Source organism: Artemia franciscana, chromosome 9, assembly GCF_032884065.1.
Source record: "Artemia franciscana chromosome 9, ASM3288406v1, whole genome shotgun sequence".
Taxonomy (NCBI): domain Eukaryota; kingdom Metazoa; phylum Arthropoda; class Branchiopoda; order Anostraca; family Artemiidae; genus Artemia; species Artemia franciscana.
This window is the reverse complement of record NC_088871.1, coordinates 8,745,321-8,772,505: the sequence shown is the minus strand read 5'-3', so window position 1 is coordinate 8,772,505 and position 27,185 is coordinate 8,745,321. Positions and strand designations below refer to the sequence as shown.

The 27,185-nt window shown below is 33.6% G+C and overlaps 1 protein-coding gene across 1 annotated transcript; it reads left to right on the top strand.

The window, feature by feature from the left end:
* Window positions 1-2,584: 2,584 nt before the first annotated feature.
* LOC136030960 (uncharacterized) lies at window positions 2,585-25,500 on the top strand. Its single transcript, XM_065710103.1, has 6 exons — window positions 2,585-2,799; window positions 6,423-6,657; window positions 18,351-18,653; window positions 19,495-19,797; window positions 20,617-20,919; window positions 25,208-25,500. The coding sequence occupies exons 1-6, from the start codon at window positions 2,647-2,649 to the stop codon at window positions 25,396-25,398; spliced, it is 1,488 nt and encodes a 495-aa protein (XP_065566175.1). The 5' UTR covers window positions 2,585-2,646; the 3' UTR covers window positions 25,399-25,500.
* Window positions 25,501-27,185: the final 1,685 nt, after the last annotated feature.

Below are 27,185 nucleotides of genomic sequence, written 5' to 3'. Positions count from 1 at the left end.
AGGGCACTAGAAGTTCTGATTTCTAATTCATGAGCCCACTCCGAAGTTTACCCTTTCCATAAGAAATTATATGCCCCCCGGGACGTAACTTACAACTCTTGTCCTAAGAGCTGTGTATGGGGAGGGGTTGTAATTCTCCAAGACATAATTACCGGACCTTTCAACTACGCTGAACAAAACTGTTACCTAAAAATTTTGATTGGATGTATTTGTGAAAATGAGGGGCATTGGGGGGGATAGTCGCCCTTCGATCACTTTCGGCTATCATAAAGGGATATAAAACTTCTGATTTTCAATCCAATGACCCCTCTCCGGAGTTTATAAGCCCACCCTTTTCATAGAAAAACGTATATACCCCCAGGGAATAACTTACATCCTTTGCCCTGAGGGTTGTGGGGAGGTTGACCATTTTAAACTGCCTACCTGCCATGTATGTTTTTTTCTATTTAAACGAGCAATAATTGTAAATTCATGTGTATAGGCTAATGCATCTCAAACAGCAGCATATCTTTTTTGTCTTTGTGGAAAATATGCAATCCAGGATTTTCTGGCTAAAAAAAAAAAAGAAAAAAAAAGATCTTACGAGTCTGAGATAATTCGTTAAAAGCCTTAATTCTGAAAAAATAAATCACATTGACGTTTTGTATATGGAAAACATTTCAAGAGAATAAATCGCATAGCCCCTCCCACGCAGTGATCGTATTGCTTTTAGCATCGGTGACGCTTGCTGCATTAAAAAAAGGAACAACATAAAATACCAAGTGTAATGAAGTCTTTTTACAAAACGCGTCTTAAGTAGTTCCATAATGCTCAGAAGACAAATAAACAAACTAGACCATCTAATCTGACAAAACCAATCCAAGCAGCTAACTTAATGGGTATTGAAATATATCTGAAGCAATGGTAAAAGAAAATGAAGAAGAAAGAAACTTATGGTTATAATTCTTGGTACAATGACAATTTAACGATTGAAATTACGCGCTGCTGCGAGAACTACAATTGACAGTGTTAGTCTGAACGTATCAAAAATGAAAGTGACAAGTTTCACAAAAGGAACATAGCTAAGCAAAAAATACCGAGTGTAATTATTCTATTTACAAAAGCGGTTTTAAGCAGTTTCACAATGCCCAGTGGTCAAATGGCAAACTTTTACAAGAGCAATCCGAGCAGCTAAGGTGAAAGCTATTAAAAAAATATCTAAAACAATGATAAACAAAATTAAGAAAAAAGAATTAAAAAAAGAAGAACAAAAGGAATATCAGGTCCAAAGATAAATCGCAGCCAGAGTTAAAACGTTTCAAAAACAAAAGTGAAGAACAAACAAAAAATATGGGGTTACAGGACATACGATAACAAGAGTTACAACAAGAAGAAATGTTTTTGGCAACCATCCCCGTGCCAGAGAAATGATCTAAATCAGTCACAACCTTAAGGATGAACTTGAATTTTTCCCAGGGTGGTTGTAAGGAACTTATGGTAAAGCCATGACATAAAGAATAGGGTGCAGCTAGAAAACAAGTGACAACGAGTATCAATATTTACAAACCTGCCGCTTAACCGTGCTAGTTCTCGGTGGCACAGCCACCAAGCTCCTGGTATTATATACTATCTCCTGAAACGAACCATTATTGTTACGTATTTATGTATTTTTTTCTCGAAAACAGGTAAAAAAAAAATTCGGTAAAATTGGCATCCAGGGATTTTATGGCCTAAGAAAACGATTTATATAAGAATAATTACAGGAACTTAAATTTCCAGTATCCTTCGCTCGATAAGAACTCAAATTTTCATTCTGAAATTGCCTTAGTCCTTTCGAAATTTCTTTGTCATTTGTGTCCATAAGAAAATGGTTGGATTAAAAAAAAAAAATATTAATAATAAACACTGAGCCCACTTCGCACTTAACTGAGGTAGCACTACTGCACTGCCTATGATCCTTCGAATAGTTTTTTTTTCAAAACCTTATAAAAGTAATTTTTGCAATTCTAGGTGTCTTAAAATGACTTTCTATATTATTTTGGGAAGCGTGTGAATCTTAATGAAAATACTTCCCTTCTATAGAATGAGCTATAGAGTTTAAGTCTAGTTTTGTATAGACCAGAAACGTTTATATTTCTTGTATCTTCTATTGATTATATTCCTTCCTAAAAAATTTCAGCTTTCCTTTGCATTTTAATTTACCCAGATTATTTATTGAATATATAAAGCAACCATAATATCCATTACACGTATTATAGTCACAATTAAAGAATATGTCTAATTCAGTGCTTTGATCGCTGTTGACCGGCATATATTTGAAATTAGTGAGCACAATCAGTGTTGTGTGGATTATATAATTAAATATAATGAATCATGTTCAGTCGTAATCAAACAAATTATAAAAAGTAGGCTGATTTAACTTTTCTGGGATCCATCTTCAATGGTCACCTAGTTGTGCAATTTAGTTCTGAATAGCAATTTATAGCATAATACTAAAATATAATTTTCCTTTCCTGCAGATTAAAATGCAAACATCTTCCATGAGTATTGTTTTGACTAGTATTGAATTAGACTTCCCGAGTGTGATTCAAAAAGACTATTTTGATTTTTAGGTTAGTAAATGCTGTATGCATATGGACAAGATTTTGGCTTAGTATAATTACCACTATGACAAGAGGAAGGAGACGCCATCGAAATAAAACAAAACCAGTAGACAGTAAGCCGTATCACGAACAACTAGAAACAACCTTAAAATCAACAGAATCTACTGTATCTGATAAAACAAAGGGTGCACAAAAACCAGGAGCTAGCAAAATACAGGTAATTAATTGCTAAAATTGATTATTTTGTGGAACTATGCCGACATGCTCTTTTTTTTAGGTGGTTGAACTCAATCTAATAACCCATTTCCCTATTTCTAAAAGTTCTAAAAAGCTGACAATACTGTTTAGATAATGCTCCAAACTTTCGTCCTCGGAGATTTTATTTATCTTTAAATTGAAGATCCGCTTGAATAAGGCCTAGAAAACTGAAATTGGTATGAAATCATAATTTCGAGGTTAAAAGTAATGACAAATGACGCAATCATCTTTTTGCCTGTCTAATTGCAACGTTATTATTAAACACATTGAATATTGTTTATGTTTTACTGAAAAAATACTATTTGGAATATCAGTTTCAACAAAGTAAGCCTTGGTATTGATTTATATTTATAATACTAATTACAATTTTGTTATAATTTTTACAACAGTATAAAAAACAACAACACAGAACTAAAAAGGTAGAAACAAAATGAAAGGAAAACACTTAAGAACAGTTTAGTCACGCAACTTAAACCTGGATTAAACCTGGAAAAACTGGATTGTTTCAAATGTCCAGTTGAAATGAATGTAATAATAGTTAATTTGACTATAGAAAGTTTCACTAACTGCCTCTGGACTTGCTGTAGCCAAAAGTATTTGAAATGAAACCTTGTTAGAAGACTGGGGAAACTATACAGCTGAAAAACAACCCTTTTAAATCAGGTCTTGGTTTTTTATCAGCTTAGGAATGATTTTGACTAACGCAAACCCTTTTAATTCTTTTTCTGCTTAATTTGATGAAAGAAATTGATAAACATCTGTCAAATTCTTGGGATTGAACAATATCTACTATCCACTACCATTACACTAAGCCATCATTGTTATTTAGAGTTAAGTCTTGGCACAGGCATTCCTCTTTTTCAAAGATGAGGTGGGAGATAACATCCATAAAATTTTTTTTATTTTTGTTTCAAGTCCACTTTTATAGTTTCACACTCGATGCCAGATATCTTACTTGTATGTACCTATGTTTAACTATGTAATTATGTTTACATCTGGCCTTTTCAGCTTGTTGATCCCAGTAATAAATCAGCAGACGCTTTATAATAATAATTATATCACCATCATCATGATTTTATTTATAAAACATCATAAAAACTGGGAAGAAAGCCCAGAAAAAGACAGAGTAAAAATCAAGAACAGAAAATAAACAAAAAGAGACAACAGAAATAAAAATACAATTTGACAACTACAAACAAGGGACAAACAGAAATGACCAATGATGGGAAGACTTCTTGCATTCGGTAGTGGAATCACAAATACCCTTTTCAATATCTCCAGCTGGGTTTACCAAATGATAATTTCTTTGCCGAAAAGAGTTACTTGTTCAAGTTGGAAGTTCTATTAAATACCTTGCAAATTTAATGTAAAGGAGGTGAAATTTGTTTCTTTTGCCACAATTAAGAAAAGACCAAACAGGAGCAAGGGCAAGTAAGTAAGGAACTGTTGGGCTATTATATAAGTGAGAGCAGTGAACTCTACTTAGATATGAAATGTGTGAAGCTAAGGAGGCATACGCAGCCGGGATCCTACTGACATTATTTTTAATTGCTAGGTTTAAAGTTTCTTTTAGGTTTGCTCCAATAGGCATGATCAGGTAAGTAAGGCTGCTTGCAAAAGAAACCTCAGAGCCAGAAATACCTACTGAATCTCTATTCCCTTTATAGTTGAATGGTAGAACAACTGTTTTATCAGTATTAAAGCTGAAGCTTATGCGTTCATGCTCTTCTTGGAGAAACTCAAAGGTTGAAGAGCATCTTTGAGAAGTGCAGGAAAGGTTTAGCAGGTCATCTTCAAACGTAACTAACGAAAAATCAATTCCTTTGAAGTACAGTTCAGCTTATCCTGAGCACCAGTAACACAATTATTAAATGAAACTGGAGAAGTCAGAGCTTCTTGGCGTAAACCTTTCAAAATCGGATATAGTTGAGTACCACCTTTAGTTCCAGCCTTCAGATTTCTATACATGTATCTTAAACAAGTGATTACCACAGCACCAGTATCTTTCAAACGGAGACTTCAAGCAAAACCCGCGACAATATATACGAGTCAAAAGTTCTTTCAACATTGAGTGCACATAAGACCAGGAAATCACCTCTTTCTTCAATATCCTTCAGCACATTTATAAGTAGAAAGAGAGCATGCTCTCTACCTAAGCCTCGCTGGTACCCAAACTGATGAGGAGGGGTGGAACGATTTTCTTCAATATCTCTTGTTAAAAGAGACTCAAAGAGCTTGAAAGTAGTACGTGAGATGGTAATGGGGTGATAAAAACTGCACAGAGAAGTGTCTTTTTGCCATTTTTAAGGACGGAAGCTGTCCGAGACAAAATTGCAAAAGGACTACACCACAAACAAGGACCATCTGAAACAATAGTGCTAAATGCTGCTCGATTAAAGAGCCTACAAGTTGCAGGTGCCTTGATGAAATAGAACCAACACCAGAGGAAGATATTTTCTTTAATTTTGATATCAAAGAGTGAACAACACTTGGCAACACAACCAGTAAGGATTTCGTCTTATTTGAAAGAACAAGGTAAAGCTAAAGTAAAACAGTTCAAAATAGGGATGAAACCTTTTTATTGACAGCGAAGAGATATAAAGGTATTTTTTATAATTTTTTTATATATATATTTTTTTAAATATTTTTTGCTGATGATGAACACTGTATATGTGTTCGAAATATCCAGTTAAATAATTTTATATCTATTCACTGTCAATAAAAAGGTTTCATCCCTATTTTGAACTGTTTTACTTTCGTCATGGCAAGGCAGTGTGGTCTTCGAAATCATCAAGGTCAAGCTGTTCTTTTAAAAATTCTTCTTTTTATTGGGAGACATTCATATAATAGTAATGGTCACATTCCAAACCACCCTCTTTGAATCTTTTCCCATTGTCGTATAGGCGTAGAGATGAAAATTCAGCATGTTAAGTTTTTGCCCCTAGTACCTTAAGAACGACAGCTTAAGCAGAAAGCAATTGAAATCGGATAAAAGCATTTTACAAACCCTCAAGATGGGAAGAGTTTTAGATATGCTTTTGCTTTAAAAAACAAAATTTCAGTTTAAACGTTTTAAGAGGTAACTGTTAAATAATTGACTTGCAATTATCCATAAATACGTCTGTCGTACGCATAAATTCTTTCACAATAGCGTTATAAAACTTTAGCGTGAAGAGCAGATAGACTCCTGCATTTGTGTAGTAGCAATTTTCTGTCTGTGTAAGTTTTAATGTCACTGTTTATCTTGATTTGAAATTTTTTCTTCACAAACTTGTGTCTCAAGATAGCCATAAAATTGTGGTGGTTCTAGGCCTGAGCAGAGGTGGGTGGACAGTTCTCTACAATCTTTCTGACATATCATATTAAATTTCTTTTCTTTTATATTTTTTCCACTCCTAAAAAAGTCCCTTGCCCCCCCCCCACTCATATTATGAGGTATAAAAACGCCACTGTCCAGATTAATGATAACCAATTGTGAACTTGGGCACATAATGAAATAAAGAAGGTAAAAATAGAAATAAGTGCTTTTTAGAGGAAAGAAGAGTCAAACTTTAGGTTGATTGGTCTTTAATTTTCTTTAAGCGCGAATGTATTGCCGTGCATATAGGCCAAGCAGGCGTCCAAATGGGTAAGGCCTGCTGGGAATTGTATTGCCTTGAACATGGCATTGGTCCAGACGGTACGTTACAGCGTGAACTGAAAGAAAATGAAGAAGTTGCGAGACTGGATGATGCTTATACCAGCTTTTTTATGAAAACTGTTGCTGGACGATACGTACCACGGGCAATTTTGGTGGACTTGGAAGATTCAGTGATAAGTGAGTTTTTTTTTTATTATTAATAATAAATCATCACACCAATTTCAATAGCGTCAGTATATGGATTTAAGATATCAGCTAGAATCTTTATTAAATTGATTCATTTTTATCATGCTTGGAAAGTAGCATAGTGGTTCTCTAGAACCACTATGAAGTGACCCGTGCTAATAGTAACTAAAACTGTAAAAATACCTTTAGTTACATTATATACGATAGGTATGCTAATTCTAAAATACAAAATGCCTTGATTTTTATAATGGCTCTTCAAATGCTGTTTAAAGATGGATATTTGCATAATTTACAATATAAAAGATGAACTCAATCAAAATGGGGTGCAATCCTGGTGAAATTAGGGAAGCTCCAGAACAAAATGCTGAAAAATACTTACATGTTTCGGATTGTTTTGGATTTTACTGGGTCGAGGATTGCTGAGTGATTAATCATTCGAAAATCAAACAATTCGTGGTAACTAACTGTAAGGAGCGACACGGCTCACTAGTGACCGAAACTCTAAAAAACGGAACTTTGATACTAACGGATACACTAAGAGATTTAGCTTATTATGCTGATTCCAAATATATTAAGATCCATTAAGTTTAATACAACCCATCAAAAGCTACAAGCCTGAGAAAATTTGTTTGATTCTCGAAAGGGGGGGGGGGGGAGAACTAATCTTAAATCTCAAGGAATTTTAATGAATATCACACCGTTAAAGTCAACGCATCCTAAGACTCTATTGTAAATGTTTTAAGATGTCATCTGTAAAAATATAGAATTTGTATTTTTTTGCAAGAAGAAAGATCACGGATAGGTGTTTATTTGTTTGTTTTTTTGTTTGGTTTCCCCAAGGGTGATCAGACATAAACATCAGTCTTAAATATCTAGAAAGGACTCATTCTAGTGCAAATTTGAAAGTTCTAGTACCTTTTTTAAGTGACCAAAAGGATTGAAGGGGAACTTTCACCCTCACAGTCCCCTTTTCCCCCCAAAGTTGACCGAGCAAAATTTTAAAATAGCTATTGTGTTCAGTATAGTTGAAAGCCCAGTAACTATGCCTCCAGAGATAACATGACCCCTATAGCCCCTGAGGAAAGGCTTGCAAATCATGAGCTTGCCCATTGTTATCGTATAGCATTTGTTATTGGGAAGTAAACCGGCACTTTTTTCTGGGGGGGGATTTCCATGGTGATAATTTTATAAGGGGAGAATTTTCAGTGAGGAGGGAATTTTTGCGGGGGTGAACTTTCCAGGGGGAATTTTATGCTCGGGGAATTTGCCAGGAGTCCTATACGAAATTATTTATATTTGCCTTACTTTCTCATTTCTGACTCAATTTAACATGTGAGATGTTGAGGGGGAATCATTTGGAGGAAATTTTGTCCGAGTTGTTATTGTCTAAAGAATCATTCAGTAGGAGAGGGGAGGGGAGATTTTCAACGAGAGAAATTCTCCATAGAGGAGGTTTCCACGGGATAAATTTTACAAAGGGAACTTTCGGTGGGAGGAACTTTCTACTGCTAAAAACGATCAGAAATTAAATAAAAAAACACATTTTTCAACTTAAAGTAAGGAAAATTATTGAAAACTCATATATGTATATGAAAAAGGTTGCCCCTCCTTATGACCTCGCTCTTTACGGTAGAATTTGATTTTGTGTCCGAATTCTTTAAGAACAACTCCTGAAACAAAAGGGCCGTTTAATTAGTCTAATAAAGCGTTTTTAAAAATCCTATATAAAAAAAAACTTTAGGGTGAAGAGCGAAATCTTGAAGAGGAGTATCTTTTTCAGTATAAGTAATAATTTCTGTTTGTTTTGAGTTTTGATATTGCTCCTTACTTTCAGTTGAAAAAACTTGTTTCTTTTATTTAATCATTTAAAGATCTGATGCCCTTTCTAAGCAGCAAAACAGATCATGCCATAGTTCTCTATGGCAGAATTGTATCATTTGGGTCAACAAAAAAATATTTTTGCCCAGAACGGGGCCAAAATGCAATCGATCAAAAATTAGGAAAACCACACGCATATCCTACGAGTTTATCCTACGCATATTCTACGGCCAAACTAGCGTGTCGTTTACCATTTGCAGAAGTAGAACAAGATTTGACAAGATGTAGAAAAAATAACTGTTTTAGTTTTTTTATAAGAAATTATTTTAATTTAATAAAACTACGATTCAATTAAATTAAAAAATTAATAAAAATTCTAATTTGTATTTAATTAGTAAGAAAAAATATATTGACCGTTACTGTTCTACGCATATCCTTTTAAATTAGAACGCCAATAACATGAAAACTCCAAAAGTCCGTTTTATCAACATTTGATATTTTTGGATGTTAACATTCTTAAATCCTTCAACTGAAGCAGTAAAGGTTTTGTTTGCTTTATCTCGAGGTTTGAAATATCTTCAGTTTTGTTTTACTTGAAAAATTCTTACACAGAAGTAAAAAGGAAGGAGGCAGCATCTTTATTTACTAAAATTTCAAGAATTGACGATACTCTTAGTAATTTCGATTTTTTCCATAAGATTTGCCTCATATTTTTTGAAAGTTGTGTACCCCTTTGCAGAAGCGAAATCATGCTTGCATCTCTGTTGTAAAATATCACTGATATTCATTATTTAATCGCCATTATTTAATCACTGCTTTTCAAATTTAATCGCCAACAATCCTATTCTTACGTACCGCGTGGAACTATATCTCTTTCGCTCGTTTTTTCAAAAGGTCTTTGTTTTATGAGTGCTATTATGTCTTTGAAAACAATCGTCTATCTCCTTTTGTTCTCTGGTACTTTCATCTTCTGATCAGCTAAAAAGAAAACTGTTCACTCGGCGTTTTTATTTTCAAAAGTTGATGACGTTATAGAAGTTGATGATGGTGTTTTGAAAATTGATGACATCTATGTTTTACAAGTGCGATTACGTCTTTTGAAACAGCCTTTCCTTGGTACTTCTATTTTTGGATCAGCAAAAACAAAGCTGTCCACGTACTATTTTAACTTAGAAAGTTGAAGAACTATTGGATCCTATAATAGAGAGTCCTTTTTGGGAATTAGTAGACTCTATATCGTCATTAGTTTAATAGATTATGTGTTCGGTTATTTAATTGGGTTCTGATGATGGCGCTAAATTAAAATAGATCCTGTTTTTCATTCTTACTTGTTTTTCATTGTTTGCGGTGTATTTTCTGGTAAGACCAATTTGGTTCCAGTGGTAACACATGTAGGGGACTTGATTATTTTAAGATCCTTACAGACTAACAAATTCAGCGTTTAATCGAGCGAGGAAACAAAGCTAAAGTGTCGCTCTCGCAACACTTTGCTCGGTGAAACTGAACAAACGTTGCCGCGACACCTCACGTTGCCCATGCAACGTACATCTAATTTTTCTTTGCTAACTTAAAAGATTTACGTGGAATTATAAATTTTTTAAAATTTTAAAAACCCTATAAAAACTTTATAAAAGCACCCCTTTTTAGATTCGTTGCCAAGTTACTATTCTTAAAGAAATTCTAGAAAAAATTAGTATAAGAGAAGCACACAAAAGGGCCAAACACTATTATAAAACCCTTTAAAGGCAGTGAACATCAAGAAATTGGTATCAAACAGACGATGTTTTTAGCTAGAATTGATGATGGAATTTTTGAAAAATTATAGCATACTGAGATACCGTAGCTAAGTGGTAAGCTAGTTCCTAGTGTAGCTACCACACTTCAGTTGCGATTAGATTATCCTTTCACAAGGATTTCAGGCCAAACCATCCTGTTTTAACGACGGCAACTATGGTAATGCTAATGGTAACTGTGGTAATGATTTTGGTTTACTGCTTAACTTTATGTTCTCAACATAAGAAAATTTGCTATCATTGATTAATGACTAGTTTCATTGAAGTTTCATCGAAATTTCATTGATTAATGACTACAGATAGGAAATTACTGCAGCAACAAGCTGCCTGAAGCCAAAACAGGTACACGCGCTTCTCCTGCAGCCCATCACATTAAATTGTAATTTCTTTAAATTATTCTTCATGACCTCTCCCTACCCCATTCGGAGACGAATTGCTTTTCGTTTGGTTCTAAATTAATGGCAAAAAGAAAAGATCTTTAATAATCAGTCTGGTGATGAATGGCAACAACCTGTAATTTTTCATCCATAAAACGTGTCAAAGCTATTTCAACCTTCCTTTGATTAAAGCTCTCAAAAGTGAAATAGGAGCACGTTTCTGTACACCTTGTTATTTGACATACCTTCAGTAAAAAAGGTAGCTCCAACTTATTAGTAGACACTGCCACTGGAAAGTATTTAACACTTACCCCAATGTCTTTCAACGTCTACACGTTTCACAAACACATTTGATCATCGTCATTAGTATTGTATGCCATATAGAACATAACATACAGTATAATTGCAACCCAGAGAAAAAAAAAAAATGTAGCTCCAACTTATTTGCAGACACTGCCACTGGAAAAAGTTTATCACTTACCCCAGTGTCTTTCAACGTCTAGACGTTTCACAAACGCATTTCATCACCGTCACTAGTATAGTATGCCATATATAACATAACACACAGTATCATCTATACCCAGAGAAAAAATGTAGCTCCAACTTATGCTTAAACACTGCCATTGGAAAAAATTTAACACTCACCTCAATTTCTTTCAAAGTCTACACGTTTCACAAACGCATTTGATCACCGTCATTAGTATAGTATGCCATATATAACATGACATACAGTATCATTGGCACCCAGAGAAAAAAATGTAGCTCCAACTTATTCGTAAACACTGCCACTGGAAAACATTTAACACTTACCTCAGTGTCTTTCAACCTCTACACGTTTCACAAACGTATTTCATCACCGTCACTAGTATAGTATGCCATATATAACATAACACACAGTATCATCTCTACCCAGAGAAAAAATGTAGCTCCAACTTATGCTTAAACACTGCCACTGGAAAACATTTAACACTCACCCCAATTTCTTTCAAATTCTATAAGTACAAAGAATAAGTTTTTCTAAATTAGTTTACGGAGAATAACTCTCAAGTTTCATGAGTAACTAATTTTACATGCAAAATGAAACAAACTTCGCAACAATTTTAAACCGCGGGGATTCCTTGCAAAAGGGCGAATCCATTTAATCTCTTACATATCTATCTATTGTATTTTTGTATGTAAAAATTACAAATTATCACCCCTTCCTATTCGAACTGAACCTTTATACCTTCAGATTTTAAGAAAATTAAGAGTACTTGGTGAACAGGCACGATTGTTTTTTTCCTCTAGAGGTACTAAGGGCATCTAAAAAAAGTTTTCAGTCATTTCGCTTCGCTTGGACCTCCCAGATATCCTCCCATTTGGGTTATGGTTGGGTTAGGTATCTAATATAATGAGTTTCACGCAGCCCGCTTTCCATAATTCTTTGTCGTAGTTTCCATAATTTTGTTTCTCAAGTATTATATTATCACCATGTTTTGGTATATTCCATTAGCATTAACCTAACATCACTTTTTGGGACTGTTTCGTTTAATACACAAATACCAACAAAACAATTTTGCAACTAATATTTTGAAACAAGAAAATAAATACCCAGAGAAGAACATCAAATTTAGTTCAATTTCTATTTAGGACAAAAACAATCGCTACTATCAACTTAATACTACGAAGCACTCAAAAGCATTAGAAAAGCAATAAGATGACTGAAATCTGATCTTAAAGAGGTCATAAAAGAAGCACTTAAATATGAGAAGTTACGACAAGTGCAAGGACACAATCAGTTTAAATCTTATACGAATATTATAAAAGGTACAGCTGAAAAGGAACTGGAAATGCCCAGACAGACTACAGAGGAAACTTTTTAGCAACTGGAACATGTAACATATTCTGGATTTTGTCCTTGTATTTCCAATTCCTTTTCAGCTGTTCCTCTTATAATATTCGTATGAAATTCAAACTGATTGTTTCCTTACACTTGGTCACTTGAAAAGGGCACTAGAACTTTTAATTTTCGTTCGAAGGCACCCTCTACCGATCTTCTAGGACCATTATGTCAATATAATCAGTCTTGGGAAAAAAAAGTAAAATAAACACGCATCCTTGATCTGTCTTCTAGCAAAAATAGCAAAATTCCACATTTTGTATATAGAAGCTTGAAACTTCTACAGTAGGATTTTCTGGTACGCTGTATATGATGGCATGACTTTAATTACGATTCCTTGTATTTTAGGGGATGTCTCCACTTCCTTATTTAAAAAATCAGGCAAATTTTCTCAGGCTTTTAACATTTGATGGGTATTTGGAATCAGTATAATAAGTTGATTCTTTTGATGCATATTATAGACTTAATCTTATAAATATTCCCTGGAAAGACGGGGGGTAAAATTCCCCCTTACCTGAATGTTAACCCAAAGGCTCAAGGAAAATTAAAGAAATTCAACTTAAAAGTACAGTTTTAGTGCTGCAAATACCCCCATCCCCTTGCCTCATAGAAAAATCCTCTGACATCGTTAGCTGCAACTTTATACCTATACACCTGCACAACTATAAGCCGGCAGGAGCAAATATGCTAATGCACAGGAATATGACTTTGAACCAAAGAAACTATATAGATATCAATACGGTAATTCCAAATCAATTGGCTATCTCCAAATTATAGCTTGAACAATAAGGGGCTATCTAACTCGATAGCCCCTTGACCCTCTTTGAGCCAAATCTGCTGTTTGGGCCTCAAAATGTCAGAAAACCGCATGTTGCTGTGGTGGAATCTCGTTTCTTGCTTAAAAGAAGCAATAGAACTTTAATTTACTTTTAAATGAAACCTCTAATAATATTTTAAGACCAATGGTTCGATATGATAACCCCAATATGATAAACAAAGGATTACGTATCCGTGACAATCTTTCTGGAAAAAAAGAAAACTATTTTGATGTGTAATTTTGCCAATTCTGTTAATCTATATAGTTATGAAAGTGAAAAAGGTCGGGCCTGAGACGGACGTGGGTAGAACCGGACATTCTCAATGATTCCGGTAGCTATTGATGAAACATTCCACGAAAATTAGTGTGAGTGACATTTGACTTTCATATCTCAAGGAAAAATTTCCATTTTTGTTGATATCCTTTACTCCACTATTTATCTTTTTGATGTATGTGGGTTACAAATAAATATTATTATTATTATTAAAGTTTAACAGGAACAACTGTGTTTACTGTTTATAGACACTTCATTTGTTCCACTTTTATTGTTTATGTGTTAAGATCCAACAAACAAGCATGATTCGGTAAAATTTTCATGAAGGGAGCGCAGAATTTCCTAGCATTATTTAAAAAAAAAAACGATGAAAAAATAAATTTTAGAAAGTTTTTTCAACTGAAAGTATGGAGAAGCATTAAAACTTAAAACGAACAGAAATTATTACACATATGATGGGCTCACCTCCTCCTAATACGCCGCTCTTTACGCTAAAGCATTTTTATTAATTTCAACTATTTATCCTACGACTTTTGTGATTCATGGGTCATTCTTAAGAAATTGGGACAAAATTGAAGATTTAGTGTAAAGAGCGAGATACTGACGAAGGGGTGAACCCCCTCATATACGTAATAAAAACATGAGAATACAGAAGTTTGTTACGTAAGCTAATTTGTAAGTTACTTATATCTTTTACAAATAAAAACATTCGTAAAAAATTAAAAGTTCTAGTTGCCTTTTTAACTAACTAAAAAATCGGAGGGCAACTAAGACTCCTCCCCCACCTTTTTTTCTCTCGAAATCATTTGAGCAAAACTATGAGAAAGCCATTTAGCCAAAAAAAAATTAATATGCAAATTTCGTTTTAATTATTCATCTGAATAGAGCCAAAATCAAAGCATACATTGATTCAAAAACGTTCAGAAATTGAATAAAAAAAAACAATTTTTTTTACGGAATGTGTGGAGCGGTATTAAAACTTAAAACGAATAGAAATTACTTCGTATATGAAAAGGGCTGCTTCCTCATCAATGCCCCGCTCTTTACGCTAAAGTTTTTTACTGTTTTAAAAAGTAGAGTTAAGAGAAAGAGTCAAACTTTAGCGTAAAGAGTGGGGCGTTGATGAGGAAGCAGCCCATTTCATATACGAATTAGTTTCTGTTCGTTTTAAGCTGTAATACCGCTGCTTACTTTCCGTAAAATTATTTTTTTTTTTTTATTTAATTACATAAAGGTACTACCCCTGGGTCATTATCCTGTTTTTGATCGCAATGAATGTGTCCAATTTATACACCATCTTCCTGTCCTTTCTATTAATAAAATAGAACAAATGTTTCGGATGAGAAAAGTCCTCTCCCCTGAAGGGAGGGAAGGGGAACCGGAGCACTTATAGGAGGAAGATTCGGCCATGCCATGGCTATTTACTTATGAATAAATAAGTCTTTTGTGAAAGAATGTGATTTTAAAATAGTGACTATTGTAAAAAAAAACTATTTTATTTAGTATCATAAGTAGTGCATACAATTTTAACATAGTGTTGCCAAAAAAAAATTATAGCGCTATTTTAATTGTATTGTTCTTCTCCGCAAGGAAAAATATTTATTGAACCGTCAGATATATTTTAGAGTTACATTTTGAATTTCAGTTGAGAAATATGTATCAATTTGAATTCTATTTAGATAATTTCTTTGTAAAATATGGATATCTGGCAATACAGCACTTCTAACAAAAATAGTTTTAAAATCGTAACAAAACTTTTTAGGAAAACCCACAAAAAATATACTATTGTTATAGCATATGGCAGGAGTCCTTTGATAAGATAAAGGCTGTCACACCAGACATAAAACTCATGCATGGACTGGATATGTCTGATGCAATTGAACCAAACTGTGGAGCATGGTATCCAGTGATGCTACAATGGTTCATTCTGCACTCTCATTGTGAGAAAAGTTTTGTAATTCTCGTCTTTCAAAACCCGTTTCATCAGAGCAAATGTATTGAGTAACTTGCTTTTGTTTGCAACTCCCCTACATTTACTGGGTTTCAAACGATTGAAGTCTCCTCATAACCCAGTGCTCAAATATTTCTAATATCTGTATACATTTAGAGTACAAATAAAAATCTCTAGGATTAAATTCGACTGGATCTCCTTCAGAGCACATGGGAAGATTTGCGTGTAGTATCAAGTATTTTTGACACTAAATTACTATTTTACTCCTATAAGAAATAAAAAGCTTACATCATGACATTGAAGGAATGAAAACAGACAGTTATTTAACTTCCTAGGTAATTCAAAATCTGCTCTAGGGAAAGCCGTACTCAAGCATGGCCAATGGAAACATGCTTTCACCAATAGAACGCTTGGAGGAAAATTTCATTAAATATTTTAATGATGAAAATATTACCGATGATAAAAAACTGTTTAAGTTTCAAAATGCTCTTCGACAAGTGGACAGACATAATTCCTACTGCTTGAGACTGGTCAATGTAAGCGTCATTGACAAATGTAAAGCACCTCGAAATTTTCAAACTTCACCATCCCTAACAACAATATCAAAACAAGAAAATTTGATGTTGTCCAAGGTTTTGGGGATCTATTACTTCAATCAAACATTTAGCAGTGCAAAAGGCTCTTTAGCTATTTCATGGAAGACATAGGCGTTCAAATTGACGGTAAAAGCAATCATGCTATAGTTCAAGACTATAGCATGTTGGTTGATTTAACCAACCAACTATAGCATTTTGGTTGATTTAATATCAAATTTGTATAGTTGGATATAAATAGAAAAGCCTTGATATTAACTCACCACAATCACTATCAATCAATAGCAAGCAAAAGGGTAGTGGGAACTTCAGTGCGTATTAGCGTTCAGAACGTTGAAGTTTTGAAACGTGCTTATGATACTATTGCTGTACCGTAAATTTTATGTTCCCCTGGCATACTTACTTAAGTCATGGGACTTCAACAGGGATTGCGGGAAAGTATCTGCAGAATAAACCAAGTTTGACTCTACATCAAAATAAAAGCGTTCGTGGTAGTCATTATAAAATAAAAAGCTTTTTTCCCATAGCAAACAATGGAAGCAGATCTTTTTATTCTAGAATACAAGAATTTATATGACATAAAAGTTAAAACTCGTGATTTTCCAATCATTACCGAAGCATTGACAGAACCATTCAACCCCATTTAATATCCCTTTGCCACAACATCAGACAAATAATTTCCCAGTATGAATCCTTTAAATTATGTCATCAATAAAAAACTTCCTGTACGTAAGAATAGTGCCTTCCAATTTAACTATTCAAAAGAATAGAGTAAGTTTAACATAAACTCACCCATTGAGAATGAGAAAATTCATCTCAATGATAATCTGAGAAATAGTCTTGGTTTCAAACAAAATATAGTTGGTGGTAGAAGTGAAGGTGTAAGCAGTGGGATGGATTGGGTATTTTTCCAACAGTTTACAACCGGCTTCACCTTCTACAGTTGCAAATGTATTAAAACTTCATTTGTCAAGACCTTGAACAAAAGTGTTCAACGCTTCTTACGTGTTCCTGAACAAAATTTCAATCAGAATGACATTAATGGCTGCAACATAAATCATGTCTAATATATACCCGTAGATAATTCATATTTTGAACTCTATCAGTTAACATTAAGAAAAGAAATATCTGATCCATTTGTAATAATGAATGAATTGGCTGTGACTATATGTCTTTTCAACCCATTTGGGATGGCTAATAGAAAAATTATATTTGTTTATCCTGATATTGACTGCTATGTTTCTGCTCTTAAGCCAAGTTCTGGCTGCCACAGATATCGCATCTTCTATACCGCACCACTAGGGCTCTGGCAAATTTTATAAGGAAAGTGTTTTGTAGCTTCTCAGATCTAGTGCACCATCCATTCATGAGCATTTAAAAACTCAACAAATTGGTAAAGGTTTAAAAAGGATCACCTGATGGATCATCCTATGAAAATTGAGTATTTCACAATTTGTTTAGACAAAATAATTGTCTACATAAATGAAACCATTATGAGCACAACAATCAAGAAAACAATCAAGGAAAGTTTTGATTTTATCTGATTTCATTTTTATTTACTTAAATCTATTTGTTCTATAATCAACAAATTTATAGGAAATTTTCTAAATGGTTTTGCTAAAGATTAGTCACAATTGTAGTTACATTTCCATTTTTAGTTTCATATAATTTTTGAAAAACTAAGGTTTTCTGCTTTTTACTAAAGTACTTTTTTCATGCTTTTCAACTAAAGTATTCTGAATCAGCAACGATCAACAGCAAGGATTTAATATGAACATAAAATGAAAATAAAATGATATAGTTTGATAAGTGAAAATAAAAAAAAATACTCATGTAAATTAGGTCATCCCCTCTTGAGGGGATGACCTAATTTACATGTTCTAAGTAACGTCTATTACTTAGAAAAACATTTATTTAAGCCCTGGGAACTTTGAATGAAATATTTCATTGAATGCTAAATTTTCTTCGTTCTGTCTAAAAAAAAATTCCGAAAAAAGACTTTTTGAATACTTTGTTAAAATTATTTTATCTCTTGAGGAGCAATAGTGTAAAATTTAAATTTTGTATTGCCTGGTAAAGCATTTGCATCGGTAAGAGTCATGTTGTAATGGGATCAGAGCGTCCCAATTGATTCAGATCAGTTAAATGAAAGAAAAGGCTACAATGTGTTTTTCCTTTGCAGGTGCAACAAAAAAAGCAGCGAAGCATGATGTGGCATCCCAAGTTCTTCAAGCTTTTTATCCTAATGTTACAGCTACTGAAGATTCAAGTTCATCCAAGCAAGAGCCTGGAACTAATCAGGCTTTAGCTGACGAAATCTCAACAGTCAGTCCAGTCGTACCTCAACTACCAAAAGACTCTGCATCCCCTGCTGATCGTCTCTATAGGCTTGACTCCACATTGGTATTCAAAGATGAAAAAAAGGATACACTTTATGGATTCAACTGTTCAGTCACAAAAGATGGAAAAACTTTCACTGGCAGAGGTTACTTTTTGAAATATAAAAAAAAATACAATTTATTTACTCTACCCTAAATTCCATGTATTTGTCCGTGTCTGGCACAAATTCTATTCTAAGAAAGAATTCTAACTAAAAACATGGTTTCCAAACTTTGGCTGAGCATATGTTATTACACTGCAGCTGCAGCTTCAAATTTAATCTGAATCTTTCGAAGCCGTGGAGTGTCACATGTTTTTAGTTCAATTTTGACTGGTTTTGCTTTCCCTCCACTTTCTTGAATGTTGCTAACAAAACTCTGTAATTACATTTAAAGGGATGTCTAATTGAATATCCAATTCCAATTTTTCCCAATTGTTTAAGGTACGTAAGGTTTGTTTAAGTTTCCATTAACCAGCTCCAACAATCGGATTTCTTTTCCACCATTCTTATCACTTTGAAGACTGATATCAAGTTGTTTTTGTTTTTTCTTCATTATGTGGCTTTGAGAAGAAAATTTTGATTTCAGAAGTTCAAAATTTCCAGACTCACAATAGAGCTTATGAAAATAAGGTAATATATAGTCATGTTTATTACAAACACCACATTTTGAAAACAGTCTATACAGTGTGAAATATAAAAATAATAAAAATAAAAATCATACTTATTATGATTTTAAATGTGTTTGTGACTACTACTACTACTACTAACTCACCGCAGCACCAAGCTACCAGAGGCAAACACAGATACACTCCTTCCCCATCTAAGTCTATTCACAGCCTTCTTTAAACCATTCCAGAAAGTTCCCATTTCCTTGAAATCTTTCTTTTGGTCTTTTGTCAAATCGGTTAAATAAAAGAAAAAGCTACAATGTGTTTTTCGTTTGCAGGTGTAACAAAAAAAGCAGCGAAGCATGATGTGGCATCCCAAGTTCTTCAAGCTTTTTATCCTAATGTTACAGCTACTGAAGATTCAAGTTCATCCAAGCAAGAGCCTGGAACTAATCAGGCTTTAGCTGACGAAATCTCAGCAGTCAGTCCAGTCGTACCTCAACTACCAAAAGACTCTGCATCCCCTGCTGATCGTCTCTATAGGCTTGACTCCACATTGGTATTCAAAGATGAAAAAAGGGATACACTTCATGGATTCAACATTTCAGTCACAAAAGATGGAAAAACTTTCACTGGCAGAGGTTACTTTTTGAAATATAAAAAAATACAATTTATTTACTCTACCCTAAATTCCATGTATTTGTCCGTGTCTGGCACAAATTCTATTCTAAGAAAGAATTCTAACTAAAAACATGGTTTCCAAACTTTGGCTGAGCATATGTTATTACACTGCAGCTGTAGCTTCAAACTTAATCGGAATGTTTTTCATTCAACTTTGACTGATTCTCCCCTCTCCCTACCTTTTAAAGATCAGTTGCTAACAAAACTCTATAATTACATTTAGAGGGATGTATCATTGAATACCCAACTCTAATTTTTCCCTGTTGTTTAAGGTACGTAAGGTTCGTTTAAGGTTTCACTTAACCAGCTCCAACAATCGAATGTCCTTTGGTTATCCGTGTCACTTTAAAGATTGATGTTAATTTTTTTTTTCTTCATTTTGTGGCTTTTACAAGAAAATTTTATTTCAGTAGTCCAACATTTTCACACTCACAATAGAGGGTTCATCAAAATAAAGAATATATTTAGTCATGTTTATTACAAATACTGCATTTTAAACACAATCCATACAGTGTAAAATATAAAAATAATTAAAACATAAAAACAAACTTATTATGATTTGAAGTGTCTTTTGTGACTACTACTACTACTAACATCTCAATGCATCGCCAAGCTACTACAGGCAAATGCAAAAACACACACTCCTCCCCATCCAAATTTCTTCAAAGCCTCCTTCTTCAAACCATCCAGGGAGTTCCCATGTCCTTTAAATCTTTTTTTTTACTTTCGTCATGTCGGCTAAATGAAAGAAAAGGCTACAATGTGTTTTTTGTTTGCAGGTGCAACAAAAAAAGCAGCGAAGTATGATGTAGCATCCCAAGTTCTTCAAGCTTTTTATTCTAATGTTACGGCTACTGAAGATTCGAGTTCATCCAAGCAAGAGCCTGGAACTACTCAGACCTTTGCTGACCAAATCTCAACGATTGACCCAGTTGTACCTGAACTAACAACAGACTCTTCCTCCCCTGCTGATCGTCTCTATAGGCTTGACTCCACATTGGTATTCAAAGATGAAAAATGGGATACACTTCATGGATTCAACATTTCAGTCACAAAAGATGGAAAAACTTTCACTGGCAGAGGTTACTTTTTGAAATATAGAAAATAATACAATTTATTTACTCTACCCTAAATTCCATGTATTTGTCCGTGTCTGGCACTAATTCTATTCTATTCTATTCCAACTGAATAGGAGGTGTCATTCTAGTGAAAAAACAACAGATGGTATTTTGATTAATATATACAGGATCATCAACATCCGAACTTAAGTGGTAATAAAAGGAATTTTTATCACCTGACGTGACTTATTTGCTATATTCAAGGCTAATGGCTATTGTTATAACCAAGAAGCTTCACGTGATAGTGACGCTTTCCTTAATTATACATGTTTTTATAATCCTTTCAACGAGATACTTTTCCGGGCCCTTACTAGCTGAAGCTCCTACCAATGAAGCGACCCAGGACTGGATTCCCCCTTAATGTATTCAATTTCATATTAAAAGGGTCTAGTTGGCTGAAAATTACGAATCCCGAATAATTTACGAGAATAATTAAATTACCCTTTTTTAAATACTGCTTTAGTTCTATGAATGCAAACAAAACACCAAATTGAAAGTCGGTTTCAAGAACTGCCTCAAGTTCAACTTGGGGCAGTTTGTCCTTTTGAAAAAATTCTATATTTCTGGAGTGTTATGCAGATCCAATGAGGGGAATTGTTCTAAGTTTGAACTAAAAACTCAAGCACAGGTATAAGCGAAAGGTATTAAATCGCGTACGATATTATTCTATTTTTAGTCTTAAAGTGTGAATAGCCTTTTCAGCAATGCTACGCTTCATGTGGAAATAGCTGTGATAATGAACGATCTTTATTGTTTCCAACACTTCCTTTACTACAGGCTCTAAAATTTCGTTGATGCTGTCTGTCTGTACTTCCTGAAAAGGTAAATATTAAAAGGGTTCATCCAAATGCTTTCCTTGACCTTAAAGGACTTCACTAGCTTTTTTAATTTAAAGGGAAACAATTTAAAAAATGTTTAAATATATCAATTACTATTAATAAGTGTTTGTAACATATATCAAATTTTACAAATTGTTTTTCTAGCACTAGAGTATCAGCTTGAGGTTTCTCCCTAGGGTAGTTTGAAATAGTGTTTCTGATAGGCTGAGGACATTTTCTACGAATTTTGGGCAATGAGTAACTTTCCTCTTTTTCTGAAACGTTCTTTTGGTCTTCTTAATGAAACGCCATTCTTCTTTGCAAGAATTAAATAAAAAAAAAAGTTTTTTTTAACTGAAAGTAAGAAGTGACATTAAAACTTAAAACGAACAGAAATTACTTCGTATATGAAAGGGGCTGCTTCCTTATCAACGTCCTGCTCTTTACGCTAAAGTTTGGCTCTATCTCTCAACTGTACTTTTTAAAACAGTAAAAAAATTTAGCGTAAAGAGCAGGACGTTGATAATGAAGCAGCCCCTTTCATATACGAAGTAATTTCTGTTTGTTTTTAGTTTTAATGTCGCTTCTTACTTTCAGCTAAAAAAACTTGTTTTTTTTTTAATTTAATTTATGAACGTTTTTGAATCAATGCATGTTTTGATTGTGGCTCTCCGCAGAGGAATAATTAAAACCAAATTTGCAGTATTTTTTTTTTGTGGCTAAATGGTTTTCTCATAGTTTTGATCGAATGGTTTTGAGAAAAAAGGAGTGGGGGAGGAAGCCTAGTTGCCCTCCGATTTTTTAACTTAAAAAGGAAACTATAACTTTTTTTTTGCGATTGTTTTTGTTAGTAAAAGAAATACGTAACTTATAAATTAGGTTACGTATCGAACTTTTGTATTCTCATGTTTTTATTACAAATATTAGGGTGTTCACCCCCTCGTCAGTACCTCACTCTTTACACTAAAGCTTAAATTTTGTCCCAATTCATTAAGAATGACCCCTGAATCACAAAAGCCGTTGAATAAATAGTTGAAATTACTATAAATACATTAGCGTAAAGAGCGAAGTATTAGGAGGAGGTGAGTCCCTCATATGGGTAATAATTTCTGTCCGTTTTAAGTTTTAATGCTGCTCCTTACTTCCAGTTGAAAAACTTTTTCATATTTATTTTTTCATTGTTTTTTTTTTTTAAATAATGCTAGAAAGTCCTGCGCTCCCTTCATGGAAAATTTCTTCCCCATGACAAATTCCTCGATGGAAAGTTCCCCAAACGTATCCCCCAACATATTTCCCTCTTCTCAACCCCTCCCCCCAAAACAAAAAATCCCCCTGAAAAATCCCTGTGTACACTTCCCAATAACCATTACTATAGGTAAGCACTGGTCAAAGTTTGTAACTTGTAGCCCCTCCCACGGGGACTGTGGGGGAGTAAGTGGTCCCCAAAGACATAGTTATAAGCTTTATCGACTACGCTGAATAAAATAGCTATCTCAGAATTTTGATCCGTTGACTTTGGGAAAATAATTAGCGTTGGAGGGGGCCTAGGTGCCCTCCAATTTTTTGGTCACTTAAAAAGGGCACTAGAACTTTTCATTTACGTAAGAATGAGCCCTCTCGCAACATTCTAGGGCCACTGGATCGATACGATCACCCCTGAGGAAAAAAACAACAAAAACAAAAATAAAAACAAACAAACAAATAAACACGCATCCGTGATCTGCCTTCTGGCAAAAAATACAAAATTCCACATTTTGTAGATAGGAGCTTGAAACTTCTACAATAGGGTTCTCTGATACGCTGAATCTGATGGTGTGATTTTCGTTAAGATTCTATGACTTTTAGTGGGCGTTTCTCCATATTTTCTAAAATAAGGTAAATTTTCTCAGGCTCGTAAATTTTGATGGGTCAGACTTAATGAAACTTTTATATTTAAAATCAGCATGAAAATTCGATTCTTTTGATGTAGCTATTGGTATCAAAATTCTATTTTTTTTTTGTTTTGGTTACTATTGAGCCTGATCGCTCCTTACTACAGTTCGTTACCACGAACTGTTTGATACTAGGGATTGTTAATACCCTCAGAGTACCAAGATTTTAGTAAATTTGTTTTAATTTGTTGTGAGCCATGTTGCTATAAGTATATATAAATATATACATATATATATACATATACATATACATATAATATATTTATATATATATATATATATATATATATATATATATATATATATATATATATATATATATATATATATATATATATATATATATATATATATATATATACATATATATATACATATATATATACATATATATATATACATATATATATACATATATATATATACATATATATATATATATATAAATAGATTAGGTTGGAGGAGGAGCGTGCGTAGCTGTGTTGGCCTCAGGCGGCTTGGTGCTGCAGTGAGTTATTAGTAGTAGTAGTAGTAGTATATATATATATATATATATATATATATATATATATATATATATATATATATATATATATATATATATATATATATATATATATATATATATATATATATATCAAACTCAAAGCTAGTTTATTCTAAATGAGGCAATTTATAGCGAATTGGTTCACAGTATAAACTGTTTTCCTGCTTGATGCTAAATTGCTTAAAAACTGATTCAATCTACATAAAAACTCCTTGAATTTCTATGACAGAATGTTTAGGATTATAAACCACGTCCTCTATTCGTATAATAGTTAAAGAGAGATTTTATAGTGGACTTTGAAAACTTTTTGCTCGAGGGAGAAATTATGGTTTAATCGTTAAGTTTACTTCTAAGAAGCTGGCTAACAGTTTTCTCTTTTAATTTTATTTGCTCTTTTAAATTACGTAATTTTAAGATTGCGTCTTGGAAAATAATTGATTTTTGATCATCTGGAATTTAAGAATCTTGAACAAATAAACTCAAGTAATTTTCAAATCTCTGCTTTGGGAAAAGAGGTCAAAAGAGGTCTTTTGAAGAGTCAAAAGTAATAAATTTATTAGCTTGTGATATACTACGAGGAACCGACGATATTTCCTATTAAACTTGCCATAATTGGCAATAATGTTGCAAATAATCCCCTGCTACTTTGAATAATCTTTGTGCGTTTCTCTTTCTGGAATTGCATTTTACCCAAAAGTAATATCCCCTCAATCTATTTAACAGTGCCCATATTCCACCATTCCTACAAAGCCCACATCCCACCAAAAAGTATTCTACATAGTTTTGATAAGGGCAGATTTTTTATTACTTAATTTTAATTCTGTTTAATTGATTTGATTTTTACTGTATTCCATTAAATGTTGGAGTATTTAATTTATAAATCCCCCTATCCTCTTCTCGATTGGCACCCTTTTGCCTTTAACTTTTCCATATATAATTTTTTTTTTCTATTCTAGAGGATGAACGACAGTTGCGACCGACTACCTCATCATTCAAATTAGAGAAAGACTGCGTTGCAGTATCACTGTTTGAAGCTGCATTGAAAAATAATTTTTTTGTGAAGAAATACCCCACCATCAAAGGAATGAACAAGAACATATTTTTCTTAAGTCATGATGTATTTGAAAAAGAGGTACGAACCGTATAAAGGGTCCTAAGAAAAGATTGTGTTAGAATGGAAACATTGTCCAAAACTCCCGAATTTATAATTTTATTGACATTTTTTTCCCCATAAGGAGAAAAAAAGACTAAAAGTTGCTCGCCATCTAGGTAAAATTATAAGCCCTATTTGACGAGCCGAACATCCCTTCTTCAAGGATAATTTTATGACTCAATCCTTTTTACCTCCTCTTCTTGATACGTTTCGGTGTGCCTTGCTTCTTGTTCGTCCATAGATAGATTCCAAACCAGCTTAATGTTTGGCAGTCTTTAATCTTTTATTCATAAAATAACCCCTAACCATGTTAAAACTCTTCTTCGGTAAAAATAAAAATCCAAAACTTTTCTCTTTCAAAAAAAGTAAAGACCTATATTAAATGGAAGACCGGAAAAATTTTAAAGTATTTTAAGAAGGAATTAAGGTAGGACTTCATATTTAAAACAAGCACAAATAATTGTCGATGAACAAGTGAATTTCAAAACGAACAGAAAGTGCAACTAATAGTCCAGTCAAACTAAAACTTACGATAATTTTAAAAATTAATAAGTTGAAACTTTCACGGAATGCTGGAAGGACTTTAGAACATAATCAAAAGACATTACTTAAATTTTGGCAGTCAAAAAGGAGTATCCCCTTTCTATCCCCCTTTGTATCGGTCATTTTGATGGACTTTGTCTGGACCTAGTTTGTGCTGATGTTTTAAGCATCCTAGATCAAAGTGTAAGACTATTGAATATTGGAAGGTACAATATTGGATTTCTAATATTAGAATATTGGAAGCTGTAGTGATGATAGTGGTCAAATATGGCTCTGAAACATGGACGCTCCGAAAAGCGGATGAAGATTTACTGAATGTTTTCCAGAGAAATTGCCTACGGATTGTTCTGGTTATCCGGCTGACTGACCATATTTCAAATAGAAGGCTATACAAAAAATATGGTTCCATCCCGCTCTCCTGGGCTATAATGAAACAAAGCCTGAGATGCCTTGGCCTTTTTCGACCCAATGTTTTTCCTTTTTCGGCCAACCGTCTAGGGCTAAATAGAAAGCAGGTCGTCCTTGTTTGTGGTGGCAGGATGCCATAAAGAAAGATTTAAAGGAAATTGGAGCTTCCTGGGTGGGCACAAAGAGATAGGCTATGAATAGATTGGAATGGAGAAGTGTTTGTATCTGTGTTGGCCTCAGGTGGCTTTGTGCTGGGGCGGGTCATTAGTACTAGTAGTAGTAAAACACATCATTTGCATCTAGGTTGTCAAACCAGTATATTTGCAACATATGTTGAATATTTAACGGTAATAATTTGAAACTTCAAGCAAATGTCTTAGTAAATCACAACACTCATTTTTGATCGAAGTTATTAGAGGGCTTTTCGACAATATATTCTGAATGGCTTAAGCTGAAGCTTTGGGGGACTTTTTAACTAAGTTCAAGGACACTATGTGTAGGCACCCTATCAAAGTGCTTATAAGTAATATCTCAGTAATAGCAACGATCATAAAGTCGGATCTTTAATACTATTCAAATTTACATAATATTACTTCTTCTACTACTATTGCTAATACTGAGGGTATTAGTTAACTTTTCAGGGAATGGTGAGGGCTCTGTTAAAATGAATCAAAAATACTATTTGCATTTAGGTTATAAAAAGTTTGTATTTGTAATACCTCAGCAACAGCCTAAGATTCAATAGTATTTTCTAAGGACCAGAACATAATATGCACTTTATTGAAAATAAAATACATTTAAAATGTTTTCTTTTTTTAATTCTTCGAGAT